The sequence below is a fragment of the Vipera ursinii genome (genome assembly GCF_947247035.1).
Source record: "Vipera ursinii genome assembly, chromosome: 5".
NCBI classification, from domain to species: domain Eukaryota; kingdom Metazoa; phylum Chordata; class Lepidosauria; order Squamata; family Viperidae; genus Vipera; species Vipera ursinii.
The window spans coordinates 1,099,641-1,116,783 of record NC_139518.1 but is presented as its reverse complement, the minus strand read 5'-3'; the positions used below and the strand labels follow the sequence as shown (position 1 = coordinate 1,116,783).

The window sequence follows — 17,143 nt, the reverse complement described above, 5'->3', positions numbered from 1 at the left end:
GAAGGCAGGACAAGAAGCAACGGATGGAGAAATTAATCAAGGAGAGAAGCAACCTGGAACCAAGGAGAAACCTCCTGACTGTTAAAACAATTAACCAGTGGAACCACCTGCCTCCAGAAGCTGTGAATGCTCCAACATTGGAAGTTTTTAAGAAGAGACTGGACAGCCATTTGCCTGAAATGGTATAGGGTTTCCTGCCTGAGCAGGGGGTTGGACTAGATGACCTCCAAGGTCCCTTCCAACTTATTATTATTATTATTGACTTCAGAGGCCCCCAACATCCTCACAATCAGATCTGCCCCAAGGTGGAAACATCTGTCTGTCTCTGGAGGTGGTGGGTTTCCATTGCTAAAAGTTTTTAAGGTGAGGCTGCAGGCTCCACCCCCTCTGAGGATGATCTCATGGGCTTTGCTAGATGACCACTGAGGTCCCTTCCAATTTAGCAAGTCCTTGACTTACAACAGTTTAGTGGCCGCTTGAAATTACGACGGCAGTGAAAGAAACGTGACTTACGACCATTTACACACAACCATTGCAACTTCCCTGTGGTCACGAGATCCAAATTCAGACGCTGGGCACCTGACTCATACTTATGACGGTTGCAGAGTGTCCCCGGGGGTCACGTGATCCGATGAGCAAAGTCAACAGGGGAAAGCTGGATTCCCTCAACAGCCACCTTACTAACTTAGCGGCAGTGATTCACTTAACAACAGTGGCCAGGAAGGTCATAAAATGGGGCAAAACCCACTTAATGGCCGTCTCACTTAGTGACAGAATTTGGGGCGCCGTCATGGTCGTAAGTCGAGGACTACCTGCATCGATTCTCCCAGGGTGCCGTGTGGGCTGCTTTTTTTCTAGGATGGGAGGCCACCAGGAAATCCCAGGCCTGGCATGAGAAGTTGAGCCCCCCATATCTCAGAAGAAGGCAGGGGGGAGGGGCTCTGGCAGCGCCCAGAATGCCGTGCAAGGGGATCTCTTCCTTGCCCTCTTGTATTTGGGTGGGGAAGACTGGATTAGAAGGGGTCCAATGCCAGGAGACGCCCTCCGCCTGTCTGAAGGGGGTCTCCAGTGCTCCCCACGTTCGGGAACAGGCACTATGCCCGCTAGTTCCTCCGCAGGCTTCGACTCCAGCCCAAGTGGGGCCCCCGCGGCCAAATGCAACAGAGGTGGGGTGGGGGTGGGCGGGAGAAACCAGCTCCGTTTCTCAGAATCCGAACCCAGATCTTCTGGAGCCGGGCTAGTTCCAAAAGCCCCCCCCCGCCAACCCGGTGGGATGGGGTCAAACGTCTCTTCTGCAACCCAGGCGCCCCTTTAAATCAGCCCAACATTCTGCCGGGGGGGGGGGGGGCGGCGCCTCTAGCGCAGTGTTTTTCAACCTTGGCCACTTTAAGACGGGTGGACTTCAACTCCCAGAATTCCCCAGCCAGCGTTGCGTTGCTGGCTGGGGAATTCTGGGAGTTGGAGTCCACCCATCTTAAAGTGGCCAAAGTTGAAAAGCATTGCTCTAGCGCAGCGTTTCCCAACCTTAGGAACTTGAAGATGCGTGGACTTCAACTCCCAGAATTCCCCAGCCAGCGTTGCGTTGCTGGCTGGGGAATTCTGGGAGTTGGAGTCCACCCATCTTAAAGTGGCCAAAGTTGAAAAGCATTGCTCTAGCGCAGTGTTTCCCAACCTTAGGAACTTGAAGATGCGTGGACTTCAACTCCCAGAATTCCCCAGCCAGCATAGCTGGCTGGGGAATTCTGGGAGTTGAAGTCCTCGCATCTTCAAGTTCCTAAGGTTGGGAAACACTGCTCTAGCGGACCCGCAATGGGGTGGGGCGGGGTGCTGGGTTCATTCGCCGCTCTTCCCCCCCTCCTCCCAGCCTTGCCCGGGGTGCCCTGCTCCGTCGGGCCGTCCTGCAGCCCTTGCGCTCCCCCACTCCCATTATCCGCAGCCGGCCAGGCCAGCGGGGAGGGGGAGGCGAAGACCAAGGGGAGGAGGAGGAGGAGGAACTTCGCTAGAGGAGGACGCTGTGTGTGGGGGGGGGGGAAGGGTCCGGGAGCCAAACTACACTTCCCGGCATGCGCCGGGGCGGGGGCGGGGCGCGGAGAGCGGGGAGGGGGCCAAGAGCGGAGCGTCCCCTCCGGCTCGGGACGCCGCTTCACCTGGCGGGGGCGGGGTCAGGCGGGAGCCCCGCCCCTCCTTTGGAGAAGAGGGAGGAGGGGGCGGCGGGACTGGCCGGAGGCGGCTCAGCCGGAGCCCAGCCAGGCGCGTGCCCGGAGCGCGTCCCCGCGGGAGAGCAGCCAAGGGGGGGGGCGCGCTCCCCGCCCACCCGCCCGCAACATGGCCGAAGTGGGCATCGACCGCTCCAAGCTGCCGGGCGTCAAGGAAGGTGAGGCCGCCCCCTCCAAAGCCCATGGCGCGCCACTCGCCGCCCTTGCTTGGCCCGGGAGAGACGGCGGCCTCGGCCCGCCTCCAGACGCTGCGGAAGCCGCCGGGAGGGGCCGGGGCTGCCTTCGCACGACCTGCACCCGACGCGCAAGCTCCCCGGAACGGAGCGGGGCCAGGAGGAGGGAGGGGAAGCCTGACCCGGGTTGCGCGGGGCCGGCTCGAGCGGTCGTGGGAAGCGGGGCCGGCGGCGCTTCCGGCGCGGGTTACTTTGTAGCCGACTCTTGGGAGCGGCGGGGAAGGCGGAGGGAGAGGACGGGACGGTCCTCTTGGGGTGTGTGTGTGTGTGTGTGTGTGTCCCGGGTTGTCCGTTTGTGTGTTGGCAGGCGGGCAGGGGCGGAGGAATCCCCGGAGAATTAGAGGTGTAGTTATATTCACGTGTATAAATTTCAGGTTTATAACGAGAGGTTCAACTTCAAGGGGTCTGTGTGCAAGGTGTGTGGGTGGGTGTGTGTCCCGAGTTGTGCGTTTGTGTGTTGGCGGGCGGGGAGGGGGGGAGGAATCCACGGAGAATTAGAGGTGTAGTTATATTCACGTGTATAAATTTCAGGTTTATAACTAGAGGTCCAACTTCAAGGTCTCTGTGTGCAAGGTGTGTGTGTGTGTGTGTGTGTGTGTGTCCCGGGTTGTGCGTTTGTGTGTTGGCGGGGAGGGGGGGGAGAGGAATCCCCGGAGAATTATAATTATATTTGTGCACTTTTTTATGGGTGCAGTTATATTCACATGTATAAATTTCAAGTTTATAACTAGAGGTTCAACTTCAAGGTGTCTGTGTGCAAGGTGTGTGTGCGTGGGCGCGAATGTTTACACACACACACACACACACACACACACACACACCATTGAAGTTGCAGAACTAGTCTGTCACTCTTCCAGGTGACAAAAAATCCCCTTCTCCGTAGGACTCTGAATTGAGCCCAAGATCCCCCTCCCTGAGTCAGCTTTGCCCCATTTCACCACCTTCCCTGCCACAACAGTTGTAATGGGCCAGTCCTGGGGGGGGGGGGTCCTGTGTGTGTGTGTGTGTGTGTATGACCCCTGGAGAATCGGCACCTTGGCGGGCCTTTGATTGGTATAATTATATATGTGCACTTTTATATAGGTGTATTTATATTCACATGTTTATAACTTGAAATTCAACTTCACGTTTTTGTGTGTGTGTGTGTGTGTTTATATTTACACATGCACACACACACCTCGAAGTGGCAGAACTAGTCTGTCACTCTTCCAGATGGCAAAAATCCCCTTCTCCGTGGGACCGTGACTGAGCGAGACGGTTCTTAAGTTCTTTGCCCCGTTTTATGACCTCCCCTGCCACAACGGTTGTTAAGTGAATCACTGTGGTAGTTAACTAAGTAACCTGCGTGTTAACGGACTCTGGCTTCCCCTTTGAGTCCAGGCTAAAACACACGAAGGGCGGTTGCAGGATTTGGCCATGTTGGTTTAATGAAGAGAAGGACGAGGGGGTGACATGATAGCATTGTTCCAGTATTTCAGGGCTGCCCCAAAGAAGAGGCAGTCAAGCTATTTTCCAAAGATCCTGAAGGCAGGAGAAGAAGCAACCTGGAACTAAGGAGGAATTTCCTGACAGAACAATTAACCAGTGGAACTCCTTGCCTCCAGAAGCTGTGAATGCTCCAACACTGGAAGTTTTTAAGAAGAGACTGGACAGTCATTTGCCCGAAATGGCATAGGGTTTCCTGCCTGAGCAAGGGGTTGGACTAGATGACCTCCAAGGCCCCTTCCAACTCTATTCTGATTGATTCTGATTGGTTCTTGGAAGGTGGCAAAAGGGGATATAGGATGCTGCAGCTGTCATAAATATGGTGCCAAGTATCCATATATTGATCACGTGACCACAGGGATGCTGCAACGGTCGTTAAGTGTGAAAAGGCATCATAAGACACTTTTTTCAGTACCATCGTAACTTGAACCGGTCACTAAATCTAAATCATAAGTTGAGGATTGCATGTATTCAGGTGTGTTTCCCTTTGGGACGCTGAAAAAAAAAGTGACTTAACGACCGCTCCTGTGACTTATGTCTTGGCTGGCTGAGGTCTTCTAGGAGTCCACAAGTCCAAATTTCCAATAAAATAACAGAGCTGGAAGGTACCTCGGAGGTCATCTAGTCCAACCCCCTGCTCAGGCAGGAAACCCTACACCGTCTCAGACAGATGGCTGTCCAGTCTCTTCTTAAAAACCTCCAGTGTTGGAAACATCCCATCTGTTGCAGGACCACACGCTGCTGGGTTCTTGGTTAGCTTTATAGGAAGTCCTCGGCTTACAATGGTTCATTTAATGACCATTCAAAGCTACAATGGTGCTGAAAGAAGTGACTCTTTTCACATGACCGTTGCAGCATCCCCGCGGTCAAAATTCAGACGCTTGGCAACTGACTCACATTTATGACGGTCGCAGTGTCCACCGGGTGTGTGTGTCACATGATCCCCTGAGCAAAGTCAATGGGGGGCAGCCAGCTTCACTTAACAACGGCATTACTGACATAATAACTGCAGCGATTCACTTAACAACAGTGACAAGAAAGGTCATAAAATGCAGCAAAACTCACTTAAGACTTTATTGCTTGTGAGCAAGCCAGAGTGACCGCGAGTGAGCCATATAAATCCTGTAAATAAATTAATAACAGCTCTCTTGCGTGTTGTGGCCGTAAGTCAAGGACTACATGTACTTGAGGAATTGCTTTCAAAGAAAGTGTTTTTTCCCTCTGGCTTTGCAAGATCTGCTTGCAATTTTATTTTTGAGATGAGTTCTCCCCTTGACTTTTGGAAACGGATCCTACTCTTTCTTTGGGGAAAAGATCTAGGACAGGGGTAGGCAACCTCGGCTCTTTTATGACTCATGGACTTCAGGGAATTCTGGGAATTGAAGTCCATGAGTCATAAAAGAGCCGAGGTTGCCTACCCCTGATCTAGGATCTTGTCTTCCTGACTTCCTTTGGCCTCTGGAGTAAATAGCACAACTCAGCTCTTTATCCTTGGGTAGCTTTATAATCCTTCCTCTGGGTAGGAGGCATCCAAACACACAAAAAAGCCCCCCCCAAAATCCTTGCACACCTGCCCTACAAAGATCTCCCTGTTAAGATATATTGCAGAGAGAAAGTTGCCTTAGCCTCGGGGGTCAAAAAAAAAAATCAGGCAGAAAATGGGAGCAGTTTTTCTGACTCACAGAGGTCATTAAACCTTGTAGTAAGCTTTTGTGAGTTGAAACTTCCTCAGATGTTAGATCGGTTAAGCTGATTGCAGATGGAGAATTTGTGTCTTCTAAGAACAAGAGGTGTGTGGGTTGTGGCCTCCATCCAGGGTGGTGAGTAAAAGAATGGTTACTATTTGCTTGAGAGATATATATGGGGTGGTTTGCACATCACCTTTTGCCCATTTGCTTTTAACGGTGTTCTGGAGTTGCACAAAACTCTGAGTAGCAAACTTGAGTTTGCACAACACCGTAGATCAGAAATAAGTCCAAACAAGGAGGCTTCAAATATTTGTTGGAAACGTGAAGAAGGAGAAGGGAAGTATGACTGTGTTGGGCGGATGCGTCAAAAAAGCTAGAAAGTTTTGGATTCGTTTACAGACAAATTCAGAAGATTCTAAAAAATAAATCAAAATATAATTGAGATCAGAAGCCTCTCTTTTGTGACTGTTGGAAAAGGGACGTGGAACTTTGTAGATGAAAATGGCTGCGAGATTTATGGTCGAAGATGTTCGGCAATATGTTTGGCCAAGACGATGGTGGCTAAATTGATTTATTTGAGGAGGGAAAAGACAGTATCTGTGTTTATTGCTGACTAGAAATCACATGTGGGCTTTTTGTGCATAACAGAAAAAAATAAATGTGTGACGATGCTTAGACGCAGATTTTTTGAAGGAAAGAGTTTACAGAAAGAGGTAGATTTCTAATTAAATTTATAACTGCTCTAAAGATCAGAAGCCATTTGTTCACATCCTTATTCTTTTCTGCTTTTCTTTCTTCACTTTTAACTTTCTCTTCAATTTCTCTCTTTTTCTTTCTCCAACCGTGCTTTTTATTACTTGATATTTGTTTTTTTAAAAGTTTTAATGACGGTATTTTTAAAAAAAAAAAAACCAGAAAAAAGGCAAAATATACTGCAAACTTGTTGTTTGTGTACACAAGCTGCTGGCTGGATCATCCCCAAACTTTTTACCATTTTACCAAAATACCTTACGCAAACAGGTGTTCTAAGAGAAAAAGTTTGGAAAACTGCGCAAGCTAAAATTTAGAAGAATTTTTCTTACACCGAACGGGTAAAGTTTTTCCTGATTGGTTTATTTAAGTTATGTGTCACTGAAAGGGAAGGAAAGACACTCGGGGGATTATGGGAAACGAATCCTTGACCTACAATGGTTCATTTAGTGATGATTCGAAGTTACAGTGAGATTGGGAAAAAGTGACTGATGACCGTTGCAGCATGCCCAGGGTCACGTGACTTACATTCGGATGCTTGGCAATTTATGACGGTCACGTGACCCTGTTGTAACTTTCTGACAAGCAAAGACAGTGGAGAAAACGGATCGACTTAGCAAGCAGTTCACTGATTTAACAACTGCAATAATTCCCTTAATAATGGAATGGAATAGAGAAAAGAGAATAGAATAGAATAGAAAATAGAATAATGAATAGAATAATGAATAGAATAGAATAACAAAGAATAGAATAGAATAATGAATAGAATAAAATAATGAATAGAATAGAATAACAAAGAATAATAATAGAATAGAATAGAATAACAAAGAATAGAATAGAATAAAGAATAGAATAAAATAATGAATAGAATATTTTATTTTATTTTAATTCCATTTATATCCCGCCCTTCTCCGAAGACTCAGGGCGGCTTACAAGCTTAGCAGAATAGAATAACAAAGAATAATAATAGAATAGAATAGAATAGAATAGAATAGAATAGAATAGAATAGAATAGAAGAATAGAATAGAAGAATAGAATAGAATGGAAGGGAATAGAATAGAAAAGCAATAGAATAGAATAGAATATAGAATAGAATAGAATAGAATATAGAAAAGCAATAGAATAGAATAGAATAGAATAGAATAGAATAGAATAGAATAGAATATAGAAAAGCAATAGAATAGAATAGAATAGAGCTGGAAGGGACCTTGGAGGTCTTCTAGTCCAGCCCCCTGCTCAAGCATGAGAACCTATACCATTTCAGACAGGTGACTGTCCAGTCTCTTCTTAAAAACTTCCAGTGTTGGAGCATTCACTGCGTCTGGAGGCAGGTTGTTCCACTTACTGTCAGGAAGTTTCTCCTCATTTCCAGGTTGCTTCTCTCTTTGGTCAGTTTCCAGCCGTTGCTTCTTGTCCTGGTGCTTTGGAGAATAGCTTGACCGTCTCTTCTTTGGGGCAATAACTGTGGTGACAAAGGTCACATTCACTTATCCGCTGTCTCATTTAGCAACATAAATTTTGGGGCTTAATCGTGGTGGTAAGTCGAGGTCTACCGGTGTTTGGCTTGGCCCGCCACCTGGTGGCCTCATTTCCTGATAGCAGATTCCATCTAGAGATGGTGGCTTATCACATGAAGTCACAGCGTGTGAACTAGTCTGCAAACGTACAGGGCAAAACACACACAGGCCGGGTTTCAGGGCATGGAGCCGGCTGCAGAGCTGCCCCGCCAGGAAACCGTGGAGTTTATTTTTACAATGAATGCAAATTTCACACCACACTGCTCTGTTGAGGCCAGTTGCGAAACTCAGCTTTGCTGATGAGGCTTATTCCCAAGGAAGAAGGTACAAAATTGCAGCTCTCGAAAAAGCACCGCGTAATAATAGTAATTCAAAGTGTAAATGAAGCTCCTTGGAAGAGAATCTCTGCAGCTCTGGGCCTGGTTATTTTCTTGCAGACCTTTCATGAGCCAACTAGATAACTTCATCAGTGGTGGGAGGGAGGGAGGGGAGGAGGAAGAGGAGGAGGAGGAAAAAGATGGGGGGTGTCCTTGGTGGTCTCTGAACTGGGTTGTTTTCTTACAGACATTTTATGACCCAACTAGGGAACATCATCAGTGCTAGAAGGGAGAGGGCTTTGCAGAAGAGGAGGAGGAGGAGGACCGTGGGGTCCTTGGTGCTCTCTGTAAACAGAGAGCAAACTCTCCTTGAACTGATGATGTTCCCTAGTTGGGTCATGAAACGTCTGCAAGAAAACTCCTCCTCCTCCTCCTCCTCCTCCTCCTCCTCCTCCTCCTCCCTTCCAGCACTGATGATATTCCCCAGTTGGGTCATGAAACGTCTGCGAGAAACTCGCCAGGCCCAGAGAGCACCGAGGACCTCACATGAAGCTCTTTGCATTCTGTTGGCCTCTTCCCCCCACCCCACCCCACCAAAAGCCAGATCTGAAGACCTGACCCAAACAGTGGTCCTTTCCAAGGGGGCGACACAGTGGGGGGGGGGAGGAAGAGAGCATTGTCCCAGTTTTAGGGCACAGCAGGTGGGCCTCCCTGGGTTACCAGCCCGCTGCACCTCATTTTTGGTAAAAGCACTTTCCTTCCCCCAAGGGGGCCTGGGAACCCGGTCCGAAGCAGGCCTGGCCTTCAGCTGGGGGCTTCACCTTTGATCTCCCCCACTGTCCTCATTTCAAGTGGGGCCCTTTTGCAAATCGCTTTTGCATGGAGGAACAAGAGTCCCTTTGTCTCAAGGAGGTTGTCCATTTTTGTAAAAGAGGAGACCTCTGGGTAGTTTTTATCTTTAACATAGATTTAGCGCACACACACACACACCTGAAAACACCGAATGCGGCTGCTGGGGCTTGGTCTCTGGGATGAGCCCCCCCTTTAGCCTTGGGGTGCAGCCTTGATGGGTGGAGGCGGCTGAGGATTGATTGGCAGGTGGGACTGGAAGAGAGATGGGTACAGGAGCTTCAAGCGTGCTGGGAGGGGCCTCTTGTGAGAGCTGTCCTCCCCCCCCCATTGCAGGAGGGAGAAGGTGCAAGGCTGCCTGGTGGGGTCCCCCCCCCCACTTAGAGGAAGAAGGAAAGCCAGAGGAAGTCAGCTGCTGTGGGCAAGCACCAGGGTGATTCTCAGTTCTTCAAATCTTCACCTGCAGAAATACCCCCATTTTCACCCCCAAAAACTGGAAAAAGTTCGTGACTCGAGTATAAGCCGATCCGCCGTTCTGCAAGCCTCCGCCGCCAGCAGAGGCTCGATCTGCCATTTTGCAAGCCTGAATACACAGGAATACCCTGTGTGGCCACGGCTCTCGGGGAAGCCCTGGCTGTCCGCTTCCTCGCTCCACGCTGCCATTCGGGCCCGCGCGTTCCCCGGGCAAATCGCGGCGCCCAGCAGGCGAGGAAACACGCCCGCTCCAGCCCCCCCCTTCCCTCAGGAGACGCGAAGCAAGTGACCGCCCGGAGCTTACCGAGGACTTGCGCGCGGCTGAGGCTTTGGTGCTTCCAGGATCGCGCGCACCTCTCCCAAGCCGCTGCCGTCCGGAGACCTGCCGAAGTTTGGGGAGATTTGGGGAGGTGCGCGTGCACCTCCCCAAACCTCCCCAAACGTCAGCAGGTCTCCGGATCTCCGTGCCCTGCCTGCCTGCTTCTTTCCACAGCGGAAAGAAGCAGGCAGGCAAGGCACGGAGATCCGGAGACCTGCCGACGTTTGGGGAGGTTTGGGGAGGAGATCCGGAGACCTGCTGACGTTTGGGGAGGTTTGGGCACCTCCCCAAACCTCCCCAAACGTCGGCAGGTCTCCGGATCTCCGTGCCTTGCCTGCCTGCTTCTTTCCGCTGCGGAAAGAAGCAGGCAGGCAAGGCACGGAGATCCGGAGACCTGCCGACGTTTGGGGAGGTTTGGGGAGGTGCACGGCACCTCCCCAAACCTCCCCAAACTTCGGCAGGTCTCCGGACGGCGGTGGCTTGGGAGAGGTGCGCGCAATCCCGGAAGCACCAAAGCCTCGGCCGCGCACAAGTCCTCGGTAAGTTTTTTTTGTTGACTGGAGTATAAGCCGAAGTGGAATTTTTCAGCCCAAAAAATTCGGCTTATACTCAAGTATATACGGTACTTTCTTTGCCATAGAAGCAGCGGAGGGAAACTCCTCAAGGAGAGAAGCAACCTGGAACTAAGGAGAAACTTCCTGACAGCGAGAACAATTAACCAGTGGAACAACCATCTGCCTCCAGAAGTTGTAGGGGCTTCACCAGTGGAGGTTCTCAAGAAGAGACTGGACTGGTCTGAAATGCTGTAGGGTTTCCTGCTGGAAGCAGGGGGTTGGACTAGATGACCTCCAAGGTCCCTTCCAACTCTTGTCATTCTGACGTGAGCAACAATTTGCCCTGCAGAGGACAAAGGGAAATCATAGCGATTGCCACAATTTCACTCTGCTTGAACAGAGCTGGTAACATCTGAGCTGTTTAGCGCTTTGTAAGTCCTTCGCAAGACCCACACTTAGGTTTTGGTCTCCGTGATGTGAAAAAGATGTTGAGACTCCTGGAAGGAGTGCAGAGAAGAGCAGCAAAGATGATTAGGAAAAAAAATATGAAGAACGGCTGCTGCAATTGGGAATGTCTATCTCTAGAGATAGACACACCCAATTCCAGCAACCGTTCTTCGTTTTTCTTTTTTTTAATCTCTAGTATAAGGGACGCGGTGGCTCAGTGGGTTAGGACGCTGAGCCTGTTGATCAGAAGGTCGGCAGTCTGGCGGGTTGAATCCCGAGTGCTGCGTAACAGAGTGAGCGCCTGTTACGCGTCCCAGCTTCTGCCAACCTAGCAGTTCGATAGCACATAAAAATGCACGTAGAAAAATAGGGACCACTACGGTGGGAAGGTAACAGCGTTCCGTGCGCCTTTGGCGTCTAGTCATGCCGGCCACATGACCACGGAGACGTCCTCAGACAAGCGCCGGCTCTTCGGCTTTGAAAGGGAGATGAGCACCGGCCCCTAGAGTCGGAAACGACTAGCACGCATGTGCGGGGGAACCTTTGCCTTTATCTTGAGTATAAAGAAGGACTAGGGAAGACATGATAGCATCTTCCCACATTTGAGGGGCTGCCACAGAAGAAGAAAAAAACTAATCAAGGAGAGAAGCAACCTAGAACTAAGGAGGAATTTCTTACAGTGAAAACTATTAACCAATGGAACTCCTTGCCACCAGAGGTTGCGGGTGCTCCAACTCTGGAGGCTTTTAAGAAGAGACAGGACAGCCACCTGTCTGAAATGGGGTAGGGTCTCCTGCTCGAGAAGCGGGCAGGACTAGAAGACCTCCAAGGTCCCTTCCAACTCTGTTATTCTGTCTCGGGTGTATGTGTGTATGCCTGCATCCTGCTTGATCTTCACCCCATCCTCACCCACGCTGCCACTCCTTCACCCAACCGATTGTGCCACCTCCCCTTCCACCGTATGCCCCACATCATAGAGGTCTTCTCCAGATTCTGCCTCCTCCTTCCCTTCTTTCTTGTGGTCTCCTCCCTTTGCTCTGGGCCTCCGTGCCAGTCCGGAGGTGCCACGCCCGGGCAGAGTTCACCAGCCTGCCTTCCTCCAGCTTCCGGGGACTGGCAACGGCCGGAATGCAACGGTTCTGCCCCTTTTCCGACCTGACTTTGCAGCCCTTTTGTTTAATGGCTGTTCGAAGCTGGCCACTACCGTAAAAGGCTCTGAAAAAAGTGACTTACGACCGTTTTTCACACGACTGTTGCAGCCGCCGGTCACGTGTGGTCAAAGTTCAGAAGCATGGCATCCAGTTCAAAGGGATTGACCAAAATTGAGCCCAAGGTTTCTGTCGTTAAGTGAGACAGTTTTCAAAATGAGTCTTCCCCCCCCCCCATTTTACAACTTTTCTTGCCACAGTTGTTAAGTGAATCACTGCAGGTGTGAAGTCAGTCAAGGACTATTTGTAGAAATGGTATAGGGTTTCCTGTCTGAGCAGGGGGTTGGACTAGAAGACCTCCAAGGTCCCTTCCAGATTCTGTTCTAATTCTGTTCTGTTCTATTCCTTTTTCTATTTCTATTTCTGTTGCTATTTCTGTCCTGTCATTCTTCTCTTCTCTTCTCTTCTCTTCTCTTCTCTTCTCTTCTCTTCTCTTCTCTTCTCTTCTCTTCTCTTCTCTTCTCTTCTCTTCTAATATATTAATTCTATTCTATTTTATTCTATTCTATTCTCTATATTCTATTCTATTCTATTCTATTCTATTCTATTCTATTCTATTCTATTCTATTCTATTCTATTCTATTCTATTCTATTCTATTAATTTCTATTCTATTCTATTCTATTCTATTCTATTCTATTCTATTCTATTCTATTCTAATATATTAATTCTATTCTATTCTATTCCTCCACTCCATTATTCTATTCTATTCTATTCTATTCTATTCTATTCTATTCTATTCTATTCTATTCTATTCTATTCTATTCTATTCTATTCTATTCTATTCTATTCTATTCTATTCTAATATTATATTAATTCTATTCTATTCTATTCTATTCTATTATTCTATTCTATTCTATTCTATTCTATTCTATTCTATTCTATTCTATTCTATTCTATTCTATTCTATTCTATTCTATTCTATTCTATTCTCTATTCCATTCCATTTTTCTCCTATTTTCTATTCTATCCCTATTCCTATTCTATCCCTATTCCATTCTTTTTGGGGTTCCTTCTCAAACCTCTCTTGCATTCCCCGGGTTTGCTTCTAGGGGTCCCCAAATCCCAGTGCTGGGGGTGGGATTCAGCCTCAGTTTTAACCAGGTTGCCTTTGAACCCGTGAGATGCCCCGGTGGAACCGGGGTGCTTCCCCTCCTCCTGGGGAGGAATTTGCTGAGCGGTTTTCCTGATTTAGTTGCTGCCTTGAGGCCGGGAGCTGGGGGGGGGGGTCTCCCCTCCCTTATCCCCTCCCCACCACCTGTGGCTTTGTGAAGACAGAGAAGCTGCATCTGTTGTTAAACAAGGGCCGCCAGCCAGAGAGGGCGGATTGGGGGGGGCATCTCCAGGGCAACCAGCTCCGGGCCGATCCATGCTGATCCTTCAGAGCAAAGCGCCCCCCCTTCCCACCCCCTCTGTTCCGGAGAAAGGTCAATTTAGCTGTTTGTTATGGGGCCGCAGCTGTTTGATTCCTTTTTGGCTGACTTTCCTTCTTTTGCCTCAAACTTGGAGAACTTGGTTGGAAGCATCTTCCAAGGGGGGTGGGGGGGGGGAAGAGGGCCAGCTGGCAGGCGCCTTTCCTTGCTTGGCTCCCCCCCCCAGAACAGCTGAGAATCCGGAGCAAGTGGGGATCTGGCTAAGCCCCCATGCCGCCCTTGAAGAGCAGGAGGAAGGGAGAAGGTTGAAGGACAGAGGTTGCATGCAGAGGATCTCCCATCTCTGGAGCTGCAACTTGTCCTCTTGGCTTGTAGAAGAGAGCCTCCGCTCCTTCACATGTTCACACAGCTGTCCAAGGCCAGATCATGAGAACCAGATCGCCTTTCCTTGACCTGGTGGAGACTGCAAAGGAAGAGAGTTCCCCTCCTGAACGAGACTTGGCCAACCTCTTCTCATGCTTTGTGGTCCTTCTCCACCAAAAGGTCACAGCCATCTCCAGTTCTCTCTTTTCCTCCCTCTCTCTCCCTCCCCCTCCCTCTCTCTCCCCCCTCTCCCTCCCTCTCCTTCTCTCCCTCCCTCTCCCCCTCCCTCTCTCCCTCCCTCTCCCCCTCCCTCTCTCCCTCCCTCTCCCCCTCCCTCTCCCCTCCCTCCCTCTCTCTCCCTCTCCCCCTCCCTCTCTCTCCCTCCCTCTCCCTCTTTTGTAGACCCTTCTGCAAAAGAGGCTTCTGCATTATGTCTTCTAAGATATCTTGAGTTTCTCTCCGTGCAATAGAATAGAACTAAGAATAGAGTAGGATAGGGATAGGATAGGGACAGGACAGAAGAGAAGAGAAGAGAAGCTAGAAGGGACCTTGGAGGTCTTCTAGTCCAGCCCCCTCCTCGAGCAGGAGACCCCGTACCACTTCAGACAGGTGACTGTCTGGTGGAGCAGCCACGAAGCAGACGCCCATCAGAGCAGTGGCCTCCCCCTTCAGGGCTGGTTTTGAGGGTCTCCCAGGGAGGCATCTGAGCCGTGGAAGGCCGCAGTTGTGGGCCCTACGTGAAGATTGAATTAAATCAGCCTGGAGGATGGCGGCCACCTGAGTTGCTGGCTCCGCCCGTCTGCCTGGAATTCCAGCCTTTCTTTCGGCTGCGGAAAGTTCTATTTCGTTCTACGGCGGCTTACAGCCAGTGCCGAATGGAACATTTCTGTCGCTAAGCGAGACAGGGAAGAGCATCCCGCCCCACTTCACGACCTTTCTTGCCGCTGTTGTTAAGGAAGGGAATCACTGCTGTAGTTGGGAGGTCGCAAAAGGAGATCACGTGGCCCTCGGACACCGCGACTGTCGTAGCCGTGAGCCAGTTGCCGAGGGTCCGAATTTGGACGTTAAACAAAAGTCACTTTTTCCCCTGCCGATGGTAACTTCGGACTGTCACTAAACAAGTGATCGTAATTTGAGGACTAGCCGCAGTGCTGGCTGGGGGAGTCTGGGAGTTGAAGTCCACAAGTCTTGAAGTGGCCGAGGGTGGACAGCCCTTGCTGTGGAGTCAGGAGGCTTTTGGGACGGACGTTGTGTGTCTTTGGGCTCCCTGTTGTAGGATTTCGCTTGTGTGCTTTTTCTTCACGAGGCAACTGGGCCTGCTTGTTTTTCTTCGAAGACATTTCGCTTCTCCTCCCAAGAGGCTACTTCCGCTCTGACTATTTCTCTCCTGGCACTTTTGAAAAATCTGGGGGTCTCTGAAGGGGCTGGGGGCCTCCGGAAGGGCTTGGCCAGACAGCTTCCAAATAAGCATCTGGACAGGAAGTCCCCACACATCTGGCAGCGTCCTTTGCAAGTTTGCAAAAGGAACATACGATCTGGCTGGGGGGAAGAGCAGACCACGAGAGCTTCCTTTCTTGAACAACGTCCCCACCTGGCATCCATGGCAGATCTCAACCCCCACCTCCCCCAAAGCAGCCATTTCTCCTCCCTCTTGGCCTCTTAATATAGGTGCAGGAAGTCCCCGCCTTACAACAGCTCATTTAGTGACCATTGAAAAAAAGCACTGGGAAAAAAAAAGAATCAAGACCAGGTGAAGTGTTAATACCACTTTACAAGGCCTCAGTGAGGCCACACTTGGAATACGGCGTCCAGTTTTGGTCACCACGATGTAAAAAAAAAAGATGCTGGGACTCTGGAAAGTGTGCAGAGAAGAGCAACAAAGACGATCAGGAGGCTAAAATATATCAGGAACGGTTGCTGGAATTGGGGAGGTCTCGTTTAATGAAGAGAAGGACCGGGGGGACAGGATAGCAGCCTTCCAGTATCTCAGGGGTTTTCCCAAAGAAGAGGCAGTCAAGCTGTTCTCCAAAGCGCCTGAAGGCAGGACAAGAAGCCACGGATGGAAACTGGTCAAGGAGGGAAGCAACCTGGAACTAAGGAGGAATTTCCTGACAGTTACAACAATTAACCAGTGGAATGACTTGCCACAAGAAGTTGTGAGTGCTCCATCCCTGAAGGTTTTTAAGAAGAGACTGGACAGCCATTTGCCTGAGATGGTATAGACCAGGGGTAGGCAACCTCGGCTCTTTTAGGACTCATGGACTTCAACTCCCAGAATTCCTGAGTCAGCTATGCTGACTCAGGAATTCTGGGAGTTGAAGTCCATGAGTCCTAAAAGAGCCGAGGTTGCCTACCCCTGGTATAGGGCCCTTCTGTCCAGTCTCTTCTTAAAAAAAACTCCAGGGATGGAGCACCCACAACTTCTGATGGCAGCTTGTTCCACACTGGTTAATTGTTCTGTCAGGAAATTTCTCCTTAGTTCCTGGTTTGTTCGTTCTAGAAGTTGCGGCCTAGTCTTGGTGAGGGACTTGGCTCAGCCTTCCCGGAGGAACCCAACCTTTCCTGCTTTTTCTCCCCAGTCTGCCGAGACTTTGCTGTCCGGGAGGATCACACGCTGGCCCACAGCCTGCAGGAACAGGAAAGTAAGTTACGTGGGAGAAACCCTGTTGGATCCTGTCCTTGTTCACACAAGGTTTCCTTTTGTGCTAGTCTTCCCTGCTTCCGGGTCTGCTCGATTGGATTTTAACTGAAACGTTATTAATCCAATTGGGTGGCTCCTGGCATTTCTCTTTATTGAGATGTGTGGTTTGTCCCTTGCTTGTTGATCAGTTTCCTAGAACAGAATAGAAAATGAATAGAATAGAAAATAAATAGAATAAGAATAAAATAGAATAGAAAATAGAACTGAAGAATAGAATAGAATAGAATAGAATAGAAAATATGAATAGAATAGAATAGAATAGAATAGAATAGAATAGAATAGAATAGAATAGAATAGAATAGAATAGAATAGAAATTATGGAATAGAATAGAATAGAATGGAATGGAATGGAATAGAATAGAAAATATAGAATAGAATAGAATAGAATAGAATAGAATAGAATAGAATAGAAAATAGAGTAGAAATAGAAATAGAATAGAATAGAATAGAATAGAATAGGAGAAAAGGAATAGAATAGAATAGAAATAGAATAGAATAGAATAGAATAGAATACAAAATATGGAATGGAATAAATAGAATAGAAAATATGAAATAGAATAGAATAGAATAAAATAGAATACAAAATATGGAATGGAATAGAATAGAAAATATGAAATAGAATAGAATAGAATAGAATAGAATAGAATAGA

General features: G+C 49.0%; 1 protein-coding gene across 5 annotated transcripts in view; it reads left to right on the top strand.

Moving 5' to 3' along the window:
- The first annotated feature begins 2,192 nt into the window (after positions 1-2,192).
- The window catches only part of CCDC50 (coiled-coil domain containing 50), a 37,267-nt gene continuing 22,316 nt past the window's right edge, over positions 2,193-17,143 (top strand). For all 5 annotated transcript variants that reach the window (XM_083363971.1, XM_083363970.1, XM_083363968.1 and 2 more), the window contains exons 1-2: positions 2,193-2,374; positions 16,372-16,434. In XM_083363971.1, coding sequence (XP_083220097.1) covers positions 2,326-2,374; positions 16,372-16,434 — 112 coding nt within the window. In that variant the 5' untranslated portion in view covers positions 2,193-2,325. The remainder of the gene's footprint in view (positions 2,375-16,371; positions 16,435-17,143) is intronic.